The sequence below is a fragment of the Bos javanicus genome, chromosome X (assembly GCF_032452875.1).
Source record: "Bos javanicus breed banteng chromosome X, ARS-OSU_banteng_1.0, whole genome shotgun sequence".
NCBI classification, from domain to species: domain Eukaryota; kingdom Metazoa; phylum Chordata; class Mammalia; order Artiodactyla; family Bovidae; genus Bos; species Bos javanicus.
In genome coordinates this window covers 51,609,591-51,623,547 of record NC_083897.1, presented here as the reverse complement: position 1 = coordinate 51,623,547, position 13,957 = coordinate 51,609,591, and the positions used below count along the sequence as shown (strand labels likewise).

General features: G+C 42.8%; 1 protein-coding gene across 3 annotated transcripts; it reads right to left on the bottom strand.

The window, feature by feature from the left end:
- Positions 1 to 1,473: 1,473 nt before the first annotated feature.
- BEX5 (brain expressed X-linked 5) lies at positions 1,474 to 3,985 on the bottom strand. Of its 3 annotated transcripts, none has more exons than XM_061409165.1 (3): positions 3,816 to 3,985; positions 2,624 to 2,690; positions 1,474 to 2,073 (listed from the first exon to the last, which is right to left on the bottom strand). In XM_061409165.1, the coding sequence occupies exon 3, from the start codon at positions 2,042 to 2,044 to the stop codon at positions 1,706 to 1,708; it is 339 nt and encodes a 112-aa protein (XP_061265149.1). In that variant the 5' UTR covers positions 2,045 to 2,073; positions 2,624 to 2,690; positions 3,816 to 3,985; the 3' UTR covers positions 1,474 to 1,705. The 3 variants fall into 3 exon arrangements, with proteins under 3 accessions (XP_061265149.1, XP_061265148.1, XP_061265151.1); XM_061409164.1 differs by having other exon boundaries at positions 3,647 to 3,827; XM_061409167.1 differs by lacking the exon at positions 3,816 to 3,985 and adding an exon at positions 3,217 to 3,384.
- Between the last annotated feature and the right edge of the window lie 9,972 nt (positions 3,986 to 13,957).

Genomic DNA, 13,957 nt, shown 5'->3' with positions numbered 1-13,957 from the left:
CAGCCCTAGACAGTGTATTACGAAGCAGAGACATTACTTTTCTGACAAAGGTTTGTCTAGTCAAAGCTATGGGTTTTCCAGTAGTCATGTATGGATGTGAGAATTGGACCATAAAGAAAGCTGAGCACCAAAGAATTGATGCTTTTGAACTGTGGTGTCGGAGAAGACTCTTGAGAGTCCCTTGGACTGCAAGGAGATCCAACCAGTCCATCCTCAAGGAAATCAGTCCTGAATATTCAGTGGAAGGACTGATGCTGAAGCTCCAATACTTTGGCCACCTGATGTGAAGAACTGACTCATTGGAAAAAGACACCGATGCTGGGAAAGATTGAAGGCAGGAGAAGGGAATGACAGAGTATGAGATGTTTGGATGGTATCACCTACTTGATGGACATTTGTTCAAGCAAGCTCTAGGAGTTGGTGATGGACAGGGAAGCCTGGTGTGCTGCAGTCCATGGGATCACAAAGAGTCAGACACGACTGAGTGAACTGAACTGAAAGCACACTAAGCAGGAAGGGGCATTCTCCTCATTTCTGAGTGGACAAACTGGGGATTCAGACCACCAAGGGGTCCAAAATTATTAGGCAGTCTTTGTCACCTTTAAGACTCCTTCAGAGCATCAGTCGTGGTGGGGACTAGTGGAGGGAGGAAAATCTAGCAGAAGGGGAAGGAGTGCCAAGCAGTCATGGCATTATGCACAACTATATCCCTCCCAGATATAGAAGGGTGTCTCCTACTGGCAGTCAGTCGACTTTCTGGTAGACTTGCTTGTGTCCTTACCTAAATATGAAGGACACCTAGAGGGTTGGGCCTTGCATGTGTCCATTGAGCCAGACACAAATTTCAGTCACTACCTCATTTGATTACCACAATAGCTCTGTAAATCATGTTCTATCTTCATTTTATAAACAAATAGGCTGATATTTGTTTATATTTTGACTTACTGGAAAAGTCCCTGATGCTGGGAATGATTGATGGCAGAAGGAAAAGAGGGCATCAGAGGATGAGATGGCTGGATGGCATCACCTGATGCAATGGGCATGAACTCAGGCAAACTTCGGGAGATGGTGAAGGACGGGGAGGCTTGGTGTGCTGCAGTCCGTGGGGTTGCAAAGAGTCAGACTGGACTGGGCAACTGAACAAGGATGATATTAAAGAAACATATCTGTAATGATTAATAGGTTTGTGCTTCTAAATAAGAGATCCAGAGATAATATAAGATTTATGTCTTTAAATTGTGTCTCAAATATTTATTGTCTCCATTCCCTTTATAATCTGATTCGTAAGTTCTTTGATTATTTTTTTTTTGACACATGTATAATTATTTTGGGAAAATAAGAAAAAAACAGCTAATCAAGAAAATAAAAAGACACATTCAGATCTGTGTGTGTGTGTGTGTGTGTGTGTGTGTGTGTATATATATATATATATATATAATGCATGCTTTAAAATGAGATAGTGTATCTACTGACTGCTTTTTGAACTGCTTTATTAGCTTTACAATATGTAATAGACATCTTTTCATGCAAGTTCATAAAAGCTCCCCTGCTTTTCTGCAAGTTGACAGAAATCCTTACAAAGTCAAAAGTGAAAATGAAATCACTAATCTGAAAAATGACAGAACATAAAAGGTTCAGAGTAAAGGGTACATCAAGAAAATGCAAGTTTGCACAGCAGGGGGTTTATGATTATTAACCTCAGCATTCAAGGCATAAGGCAAAATTCATCATGATGGTCATGGTGAGGAGGATCTCCAATAAGAATGCGCAGACTGTACCTTAGCTGAAGCTCCCTAATTTTCCTCCTTAGCTCTCTCATCTCCTCCATGAACCTCTCCATATCATCAGCATCTCCATCTATGATGTCAATGTTATTGACAAGCCCATTGGGCATATCCTCTCTAAAATCCTGGGCAGGTGGGTCCCAATCCCCTCTAACATTTTCTCTAGGCTTGGGGCCTTCACCACCTCCCATAGGGCAAGCTTCTTCATTCTGCACCGGAGCCTGCTCCTCTTCTCTCCTTTCCTTGGGGTCCTTTTCCATCTTGAGATTTTTTTTCCCGCTTCTTCTTCCTAGGAGATGAAAGGATTGAATGCTTTGTAATAACAAGATTCAGAGCTCTGTGAGCAAATGTTTCACCACCTGAGAGACTTCAGTGTGTCCTCTAAGGGGGTGCCCCAGATCCAAAGAAAAGAAGGTGAAAGTGAAGTCGCTCAGTCGTGTCGGACTCTTTGATACCCCATGGACTGTAGCCTACCAGGCTCCTCCATCCATGGTATTTTCCAGGCAAGAGTACTGGAGTGGGCTGCCATTTCCTTCTCCAGCCCCAGATCCAGCCCTGCCCCAAAGCCCATCATATTCCCTGAAAATCCTTCCCTCCTCCACTCCTGGCTCCCAGTGGATGGTGGGCAGGACCATGGCGGAAAGACCAGGCCTTAGCCTCCCGAGCTCCTTACAAGTTGTCCAGGGGCACCCAGAGCTTGCCCTTCTACTCCCTTCTTCTGTCACCAGCCACAGGCCCACAGTCTCGGCCAGGTTTCTCCTGCACTTAGTCGGGCAGGGAGGGCTGGAATTCCCCCATTCTGCACCCTTACAATAGAGAGTCCCAGGCATCTCCCATACCTGCAGGGATCAGAAGCAGTCTTCCTCTCTCAGCCTTGAAATCTGCTGCACCAACGGACCTAAAGACCTACAGACAGAAATGCGACAATAGCCAGCACTGATCACTCTGATTAAAGGACCAGCGTGAGGGTGGGGCGACAGCTGTCTAGTGAGTTTAGGACTCCGCTAGAAATGTGTTGCTGCCTTCCCTTTCTCCTCTATCCCTTCTCACGGCTTTTATTCCTACCCTGTGACCCTGTCTTCCAGAAACAGACATTCTAATCAAAGCTGATTATTTCAAAACCTCTTCTTTATGCCCCTCATCTCCACTGTCTGGTCCTTCCCCGTCATCTAATTACCATTTCTTGAAAGCAAAGGGACAACTTGCGAGGCGGGGGCAATCCAAAGAGCTTGCTGGGTGGCTACGTGGTTTATTTATAAATAATTGCAATGTAGGTATCTGCCAGGACCTTTCGGGGACCAGTGGACTTTCTGGAGCTCACCCTTCTTCCACTGCCCACCATTTTATGCATCAAGATGGACGAAGGGAGAAGAGGTAACGTGGGCATAGCAAACCTGTCCCCGCTGTGGCGTCAGCGCTTTGTCAGGCTTACCCTAGCGTCCGCAGGCAGTGCCCACACTCCCACACCGACCTGAAGCGACCAGAAACTGTTTCCTGCTCCCGGCCTATGTTCAGAAGTCCGTAGCACACGCAATCGATTGCCTCTTCCATAGAAGGGACGTGCTTCCCACACCTAATCCCTGTCTCTATCCTCTGCAGCAGCAGCCGGTCCCCTCCCCTACTCTTCCTTCGAGTTCCCACAGCCACCATTTCCGGCTCCAAAATGGAAGGAAAGTGAAGAAATACCGGGAACGGAGGCTTAGACCCGCTGCAGAGTCTGCCACCCCCAACCCAGGGTTGCCGGTTGCGCGCCCCTCCCAGCTAGCTGCAGTAATCAGGTCGTTTCTAGCAGTCTCCTTTCCCGGTCCTTCTCTTCCAGACATTGCCCAATCGCCCAACTCTTAGGAGATACTGTCTCGTACCCATTCTTCAACCCTTGGCGCCTCTTGAATTCCTCCCACCAAGTCCTCCATTTCTTGCACCGAACAAACGTGAGGTCATCGGAGAAGCAGTAGAGAGAATCGAGTCCTGGCCTCGCTCTGGTCTTTACCCTTAGGCCCCCGCTCCCCTCCCCAGTCAGCGCCCTCCAACCTGCCGAGGATCGCAGTCAGCTTCCACGACTTCCTCCTTTGTGGGTACAGTTCGCCCACCTTAAGGCAACAGCGAGTCGGCGCACAGCCGCAAAGGACTACGGACTGCAACTGGAAAGAGAGACCAGTTTAAGCGCAGGCTCTAGGTCTGCGTCACCGTGAGCTCACATCCCGATTTGAGGTTCCTACCTGCGGAGCTAGAGAGGGCTGGGGGCGGGAGCGGGGGCGTGGCCACCTTTTGCCTCATTCCTACTTTCCCCCCAACTATACCACTGGGTACTGCAGATCCATTATTTATTTGTTTGTTTGTTTGTTTATCTATTCATTTTTCTATTTAGCATCTTCGACACCAAACAGGTCATGTATTTTGTCGTTTGTATTTGCCTTTTTCCTGATTTCTGCTGGAGCTTTTAAAGAATTGCTTCTTCCTCTTCTGTACTATTAAATGTTCACTTCTCTCCCTTCCACTCTGAAGCAAGTAAAACCTAGAATTTCCCCCATCAGTCTTGTTGGTTTTGTCCCAGGCTGGAACCGGGACAGGGTGTGTTGGGGTTGGGGAGTGCGAGTCTAGAAAGTCTGGAAAACAGGTAGGAGGTAGTCAAGGCTATGCTTTTTCCAGTGGTCATGTATGGATGTGAGAGTTGGACTGTGAAGAAGGCTGGGCGCCGAAGAATTGATGCTTTTGAACTGTGGTGTTGGAGAAGACTCTTGAGAGTCCCTTGGACTGCAAGGAGATCCAACCAGTCCATTCTGGAGGAGATCAGCCCTGGGATTTCTTTGGAAGGAATGATGCTAAAGCTGAAACTCCAGTACTTTGGCTACCTCATGCGAAGAGTTGACTCATTGGAAAAAACCCTGATGCTGGGAGGGATTGGGGGCAGGAGGAGAAGGGGACGACAGAGAATGAGATGGCTGGATGGCATCACTGACTCGATGGATGTGAGTCCGAGTGAACTCCGGGAGTTGGTGATGGACAGGGAGGCTTGGCGTGCTGCGATTCATGGGGTCGCAAAGAGTTGGACACGACTGAGTGACTGAACTGAACTGAACTGACTGAAAGACTGGAAGAGGGGACAGCTCCTTCAAATATGAACACAGAAATGTAAGACTTCATGGAACATGACAAATCAAGGAAATATGACACCACCAAAGGTACACAATAATTTTTCAGTAAGTGATCCCAAAGAAATGGAGATCTGTGATTTTTCAAATGAAGAATTTAATACAGTTTTTTTTTTTTTAAAGTTCAGTGAGCTACAAGAAAACAAAAACAATGTAATGAAATCAGGAAAACAGTACACAAAAATAAGATTAACAAAGAGATAGAAATCATAATAAAGAACCAAACAAAAATACTGGAGCTAAAGATTACATGACTAAAATAAAACCTGCAATAGAGATCATTAAAAACAGACTGGATCAAGCAGAAGAAATAATCTGTGAAATAGAAAAGAGGACCTTTGAAATTATCCTGTCAGATGATAGAAAAGAAAAAAGAAAGAGAAAGAATGAAAAAATGCTTATATGAACTATGGAATATCCTTAAGAGAAACAATATATGTGTTATTGGAGTCCCAGAAGGAGTAGCAAAGTAGATAGGAACAGAAAGTTTATTTAAAGAAATAATAGCTGAGAACTTCCCAAATCTACAGAGAGATTTAGACACCCAAGTTAATGAAGCTAATTGGTGATCTGAAATTTTCAGTACAAATGATCATCTCCAAGACATATTATAATAAAATTAACTAAAGCAAAACACAAAGAGGATTTTTAAAACAATAAGAGGAAAAAAATTCCTCATATACAACGGAACTTCCATAAGGCTATCAGCCAAAATCTTACAGAACAAGAGAGATTGGAATAGTATATTCATTGTGCTAGAAGAAAAGAAACACCAGTCAAGAATACTTCACCAGCAAAATTATCTTTCAGAAATCACAATGAGGTACTTTCCCAAACAAAAGCTAAGAGAGTTTGTCATCACTAGACCAACCTTACAAGAAATGCTGAAAAGAGTTCTTCAAGATGAAATAAATGGGCACTAAAAATTAGTAACATGAAATCATATTAAAATATAAAATACACTGGTAAGTAAGCATATAGTCAAATTCAGAAAACTCTAATACTGTAATATGCATGCATGCATGCTAAGTTGCTTCAGTTGTATCTGACTCTTTGTGACCCTATGGCCTGTTGCTCACCAGGCTCCTCTGTCCATGGGATTCTCCAAGAATACTGGAGTGAGTTGCTGTGCCCTTCTCCAGGGGATCTTTCTGACCCAGAGATCAAACCCAGGTCTCTCATGTTGCAGACAGATTCTTTACTGTCTGAGCCATCAGGGAAGTGCTAAGAAAATATATCTTAAATACTCTCACTCATTATTCACAAATTGTAATTATGTGAGGTGATGGAGATGTTAACAATCTATGGTGGTAATCATTTCTCAATATAAAGGTATATCAAATCACCATGTTGTAAGCTTTAAACACACACAACATTATATGTCAATTACATTTCAAAAAATCTGGGGAAACAAAGAAACATTTTACATTCACATCTGGACCAGATAACTTATTCATTTATAGATTTTTCCTACCACAAACAAGATCTGAACTGCCAAGACATCTCACAGAACAGCATACTGATCCATTATATACATTACATTATACTGATTGGACAGGAAGAGCAATAAGAGGCTGTGGTAAGACATATGTGCTCTAGAGGGTGGGAGATAAATCCTAAGAAGATTTAGAGACTTAGTGCATCATTAACATTTTTAAAGTTACAGTAGTCAAGAGAATGTCGGGGCACTTCCTCCAGAGTAAAACACATGTTGCTGCACCTTGCATCCCCTCCAACAAAAAAGGAAGCATAGCATTTGGGAAGGATCTTCGGGTTTGGGAAGCAACACTTAGGAATACTGCTCTGGCCCATATCTTAGGTGACATAGAAGGCTTCCAGTTTTCAGTGGGGTATTCTATGCAGGAAGGGTCTCTGCAATAGATCCAGACCATGCTGCCATCAGCTTTGTTTCTTGAGTCACATGATTCAGTAGTCTCTGTGCATTGAGTAGAAAAAGAGGCAACATGGACCTTATGGGAAGTCTCAGGATTCTAGAGTAAAGCTGTGTCATCCACAGATGATAATTACACACCTTTTGAGAGAGACCTCCTAGTTTGGTATCAGGATCTGGCAGACAGAGAATGCTTGACCATGGAGTACCAAATGACCATATATATGGAACTACTCATTAGTATGGATTCTTTCAGAACCCACAGAATTCTTTCAGGCCATTATAAGTTGGAAACAGAACATCTGAATCAGATCCAAAGAAGACCAGAAGGCACAGGGTAGGTACATGAGCAGGTAGCCTAGATTCCCATGTTGCCCACCGCAATTTCACCAGTGTCTCTCTCCTGGCTTGTACCTTTAGCTGTATGGTTGGTGACAGGAGTAGGGTGGGGTGGGGAGAATGTGTTCCCATATAACCAGCTGAAGGAGAAGGAAGAATAGCTCAAGGTTGGTTTATAGGTGGGTCAGCTTGGTATGTGGATGCATTTGAGCCACATTTAAGAGTGGTCTTGAAAAGTAGCAAGGATGGAAGATTTTCCCAATGGATAGGGCTACACATAGTGCACCTGATCATTCACTTTGTATGAAAGGACCAGTGGCTCAAGGTGAGAGTATACATGGATTTATGGGTAGTGACCAATGATCTGGCCATCTGGTCAGGAGCATGTAAAGAAAAGATCATAGAAAAGGTAGTCTGGAGTAGAGGCATGTGAGTGGACATATAGGGGTGTTCATGAAATAAGAAGATTTTGGTATCAATCCTACTTTAATGGCTATTTGAAACCATCCATCATAAAAGAGTAACCATACAGCTAAGTAGACAAAATGACTCAGCTAATTGATATTGGCTTTCCAGACGGCACAGTGGTAAAGAATCTGCCTGCCAATCCAGGAGATGCAAGAGATGCAGGTTCAATCCCTGGGTCGGGAAGATCCCCTGGAGCAGGAAATGCAACTCACTCCAGTATTATTGTCTGAAAAACTCCATGAACATAGGAGCCTGGCAGGCTAGAGTCCATGGGTTGCAAAGAGTCAGACACGATTGAGCACACACATAACTAATTGACCTTAACCAGAATGCATCTTGACTACCTCAGGACTGACCTAATGGGCATTTCAAAGGAGTGGCCATGGTGGTAGAAATGGAGACTATATATGGGCCCAATAGCATAAAACTATATACCAAGACATTCTAACTGCTTCCTACTATGAATATTCAACCTATGGCAACAGAGGCTAAGGCTACTTCCCAAATATATCATTATTTTCGAGGAGACCAAGAGGTCACTTAATGGAAAGTTGAGTATATTGGACCCTTTCTATCTTGGAAGGGTCAGAGGTTCATGCTGACAGGGTATGAGTTTTTGTTTTCTGCTTGCACAGCCTCAGTAAGCACCACTAACTGGGGGCTTTTTGAGTGCCTGATCCATGGTCATAGAATCCCATATAATCCCACCTAGTATAACATCTGCACATTGTAGCCACTTCACAGTAAAGGATGTGAAGAAATGGGTCCATGACAAAGGGATCCATTGGTCATATCACATGCTGCACTATCCAGAAGAAGCTGACCACATAGAATACGTTTAAAGGCACAGCTAAAGTACCAAAGGCAACACTGAAAAAAATAGGTATTCTCTAGAACAGTATATAGACCATAGTATTGGGCTTTGGCCTTAATTGGAAGAATTGGATCTGGAATCAAGGTCACTATTGTGGCTCTAGCTAATGTATTCCCCACCTTTTAGCAACATATCAAAGTGGACCATATTAATAAAGATAGATTGAAGAAAATAAAATTAGGTATACAACTCAGTTTTATATTTTATGTTTTGTCTCAGTGCAGTTTCCAGACAGAAAGGTCATCAACTTCAGTGCTGCTGCCCAGCTCACCTCATTCCTTTGTGAAACCATGTAGAGACCTCATCTTGCCCTTTCTAGGTTCTTCTCTGATGCAGCTGAAAACATGTTGTATAGGAATTACTGGATTGCATTCATTGATTCATTTGCACAGCAAATATTGGTGGGGCATCTAATATGTAGAATGGATCACATAATCTCCTGTTCCAAGCTTTTATTGAGCACATATCAATACAACATGGTAGGCCCTGTGCTAGGTACTAGGAAGGCAGAGAAGGCTTTGCTCTAAAAGAGTTTATGACTGATCATAACCTTTAGTTAGGCGTGAGGGTGAGTTCCAGAAAAGCATCTATTTCTGCTTTATTGACTATGCCAAAGCCTTTGACTGTGTGGATCACAATAAACTGTGGAAAATTCTTCAAGAGATGGGAATACCAGACCACCTGATCTGCCTCTTGAGAAATGTGTATGCAGGTTAGGAACCAACAGTTAGAACTGGACATGGAACAACAGACTTGTTCCAAATAGGAAAAGGAGTTCATCAAGGCTGTATATTGTCACCCTGTTTATTTAACTTTTATGCAGAGTACATCATGAGAAACGCTGGACTGGAAGAAACACAAGCTGGAATCAAGATTACCAGGAGAAATATCAATAACCTCAGATATGCAGATGACACCACCCTTATGGCAGAAAGTGAAGAGGAACTAAAAAGCCTCTTGATGAAAGTGAAAGTGGAGAGTGAAAAAGTTGGCTTAAAGCTCAACATTCAGAAAACGAAGATCATGGCATCTGGTCCCATCACTTCATGAAAAATAGATGGGGAAACAGTGGAAACAGTGTCAGACTTTATTTTTCTGGGCTCCAAAATTACTACAGATGGTGACTGCAGCCATGAAATTAAAAGACGCTTACTCCTTGGAAGGAAAGTTATGACCAACCTAGATAGCATATTGAAAAGCAAAGACATTACTTTGCCAACAAAGTTCATCTAGTCAAGGCTATGGTTTTTCCTGTGGTCATGTATGGATGTGAGAGTTGGACTGAAGAAGGACTGTGAAGAAGGCTGAGTGCCGAAGAATTGATGCTTTTGAACTGTAGTGTTGGAGAAGACTCTTGAGAGTCCCTTGGACTGCAAGGAGATCCAACCAGTCCATTCTGAAGGAGATCAGCCCTGGGATTTCTTTGGAAGGACTGATGCTAAAGCTGAAACTCCAGTACTTTGGCCACCTCATGTGAAGAGTTGACTCATTGGAAAAGACTCTGAGGCTGGGAGGAATTGGGGGCAGGAGGAGAAGGGGACGACAGAGGATGAGATGGCTGGATGGCATCACTGACTCAATGGATGTGAGTCTGAGTGAACTCCGGGAGTTGGTGATGGACAGGGAGGCCTGGCGTGCTGTGATTCATGGGGTCACAAAGAGTCGGACACGACTGAGCGACTGATCTGATCTGATCTGAGGGTGCCCCTCATCTTTGTGTGAAGGCAGCATTTCTTATTATGCACAAAGACAGGAGCAGCACGAAAGTCCTTGATCTTATTTGGGCCGTCACTTGACAATTTCCAATCTTCAGAGGTTAATCTTTCTGAGTATAAAGATCTGGTGCCTAAATCCATAAGGGCATAGTCAAATCTTCATGATCAAAGCCTTTCTTTCTCCAAATTTACCAAGTCTAAAGAGAATGCTTCAACTGCCCCTACCCTAACTTATCTGCCCTGAAGCTACTCTAACTGTATGTACATCTCCAGTCCCCCATGCCTAGTGATTTCCCCTAAAAGAAGCCAAAGGTATTGGCCTCTTTGCTCATTGTTGTATCCCCAGTATCTAGAAGTGACAAAAATGCTAGTATGCTACTTCTGAGATTTGGTTCTAAAAAAAAAAAAAAAAAAACTTGTATCTTCTATCTTGGTTTCTCTCTCTTACTCTCTCTCAGATCATTTGCTCTGGGGGAAGCTAGCTGCCCTCTCATGAGAAGCTTTGTGGTGAGGCCCATACAGTGAGGAGATAAGGCCTCTGGCTAACAGCTAGCAAGAAAATGATACCACTTTCAATAGCCGTAAGAGTGAACCTGAAAGCAGGTCCTCCAGACCATCAAGCCTTCAGATGACTACAGCCCTGGCAGACATATTAACTGTAACCTCATGAAATATTCTCAGCTTTCCCAGAATTCCTGACCCTTGTAAACTGTGTAAGATAATGAATGTTTATTGTGGAGACTGACACATTTTGGAGTAATTTGTCAAGAAACAAAAGGCTGTTAACATGTCAACTCCACAATGACATGAATCTTTGTTTTATTTGTTTGTGTGTGGGTTTTTGTTTTGCTTTATTTCATGTGTGTGTGTATGTGTGTGTATGTGTGTGAGTGTGTGTGTGTGTGTGTGTTTGTTTTTAACTAACGTATCTCAAGTACCTTGAAGGGTATCTGGTGCATAGTGGCAGTTTAGTCACTAAGTCGTGTCTGACTCTTGTGATCCCATAGATTCTGTCCTACCAGGCTCCTCTGCCCATGGGATTCTTCAGGTAAGAATACTGGAGTGGGTTGTAATTTTCCTTCTCCAGGGTATATTCCTGACCTAGGGATTGAAAACACATCTTTTACAGCTCCTGCATTGGCAGGCACAATCTTTACCAACTGAGCTGCTAAGGAATTGGATGCCTACTATGTGCCTATGTGCCAAAATCACTGCAGATGGTGACTGCAGCCATGAAATTAAAAGATGTTTGCTCCTTGGAAGAAAAACTATGAGCAACCTAGACAGCACATTAAAAAGAAGAGACATTACTTTACCAACAAAGTCCGTCTAGTCAAAGCGATGGTTTCTCCAGTGGTCATGTATGGATGTGAGAGTTGGACTGTAAAGAAAGCTGGGCACCAAAGAATTGATGCTTTTGAACTGTGGTATTGGAGAAGACTCTTCAGAGTCCCTTGGACTGCAAAGAGATCCAACCAGTCCATCCTCAAGGAAATTAGTCCTGAATATTCATTGGAAGGACTGATATTGAAGCTGAAACTCCAATATTTTGGCCACCTGATGCAAAGAACTGACTCATTTAGAAAAGATCCTGATGCTGGGAAAGATTGAAGGAGAAGGGGATGACAGAGGATGACATGGTTGGATGGCATCACTGACTTGATGGACATTAGTTTGAGCAAGGTCTGGGAGCTGGTGATGGACAGGGAAGCCTGGCGTGCTGCAGTCCATGGGGTTGCAAAGAGTCTGACATACTGAGTGAGTGAACTGATGTGCCAGTGTGTGAATAGTATCTGGCACAAAGTAAGAATCCAATAAAAATGTATTAAACAAGTGAATAAAAATAACTCAAAACTGCTTCATTACCAAAACAGAAGTAATGAAATCAAATTTCCCACTCTCTAGTCACAGCTTTTCTGCTAATAGCTTGCTCAAGGGCTTCCTCATAATTATGTTTCAGTACAGTTAGAACCCCAGGCCAATGCAGTTGCCTCCTTCACTTTCTCAACATATTTTAAAAGCATTTTTTCTTGTATTCACATCTCATTTCCATAATTTCATACTTTCTCTTTGAAATATTGCAAACATTTTTCACTTTTCAATATAATTCTCTCTTCTGCCTCTAATTTTTGTTCTGTTCAGCTTTGATGAAGAGGTCTCATATTTGAAGTTATGAGATATATATTTTAATGGACTTTATTTTTAGAGCAATTTTAAGTTCAGAGCAAAATGACAGAGAGTTCCCATATACCTCCCACCCACCAGCCTCCTCCAGTATCAACCTCTCATATCAGAGCACTTGTTGTTGTTCTTCAGTCATTCAGTCATATCCAACTCTTTGCAACTCCATGGACTACTGAAGTGCACTTCAGTCCTTCCCTGTCCTTCACTATCTCCCGGTGTTTGCTCAAATTCATATCCATCAGGTCAGTGATGCCATCCAACCATCTCATCCTCTGTCATCCCCTTTTCCTCCTGCCTTCAATCTTTCCCAGCATTAGGATCTTTTCTAATGCATCAGCTCTACACACCAGGTGGCCAAAGTATTGGAGCTTTCACTTCAACATCAGTCCTTCCAATGAATATTCAGGGTTGATTTCCTTTAGGACGGACTGGTTTGATATCCTTGCAGTCCAAGGGACTCTCAAGAGTCTTCTCCAATACCACAGTTCAAAAGCATCAGTTCTTCAGTGTTCAGCCTTCTTTATGGTACATCTCTCCCATCCATACATGACTACTGGAAAAACCATAGCTTTGGTTATGTGGACCTTTTGTAAACAAAGTAATGTCTCTGCTTTTTAACATGCTGCCTAGCTTTGTCATAGATTTTCTTCCAAGAAGCAAGAGCCTTTTAATTTCATGGCTGCAGTCACCATCTGCAGTGATTTTGGAGCCCAAGAAAATAGTCTGTCCCTGTTTCCATTGTTTCACCATCTATTTGCCATGAAGTGATGGGACCAGATGCCATGATCTTGGTTTTTTGAATGTTCCATTTTAAGCCAGTTTTTTCACTCTCCTTCTTCACCTTCATCAATAGGCTCTTTAGCTCCTCTTCACATTCTGCTATAAGGGTGGTGTCATCTGCATATCTGATGTTATTGATATTTCTCTCAGCAATCTTGAGTCCAGCTTGTGCTTTATCCAGCCAGGCATTTCACATGATATATTCTGCATAGAAGTAAATAAACAGGGTGACAATATACAGCCTTGATGTACTCCTTTCCGAATTTGGAACCAATCTGTTGTTCCATGTCCAGTTCTAACTGTTGCTTCTTGACCTGCATACAGGTTTCTCAGGAGGCACATAAGGTGGTCTGTATTCTCATCTCTTTAAGAATTCTCCATAGTTTGCTGTGATCCACAGAGTCAAAGGTTTTAGTGTAATCAATGAAGCAGAAGTTTTTCTAGAATTCTCTTGATTTTTCTCTTGGTTCACATACTGTTGAAGCCTAGCTTGAAGGATTTTGAGCAAAAGAAATGCAAAAATGCAAAGTGATTGTCTGAAGAAGCCTTACAAATAGCTGAGAAAAGAAGAGAAGCAAAAGGCAAAGGAGAAAAGGAAAGATATACCCATCTGAATGCAAAGTTCCAAAGAGTAACAAGGAGAGATATGAAAGCCTTCTTAAGTGAACAATGCAAAGAAAGAGAGGAAACCAATAGATTGGGAAAGACTATAGATTGCTTCAAGAAAATTAGAGATACCAAGGGAACATTTCATGCAAAGATGGGCACAA

Excerpts from the sequence above, each read along its gene's own strand:
- BEX5 (XM_061409164.1), bottom strand. The coding sequence starts at position 3,697 with ATGGAGGACTTGGTGGGAGGAATTCAAGAGGCGCCAAGGGTTGAAGAA. Across the intron at positions 2,691-3,646 it reads CGCCAAGGGTTGAAGAATGG|GTCTTTAGGTCCGTTGGTGC; the intron begins GTACGAGACAGT and ends TTCTGTCTGTAG. Across the intron at positions 2,074-2,623 it reads ACTGCTTCTGATCCCTGCAG|GAAGAAGAAGCGGGAAAAAA; the intron begins GTATGGGAGATG and ends TTCATCTCCTAG.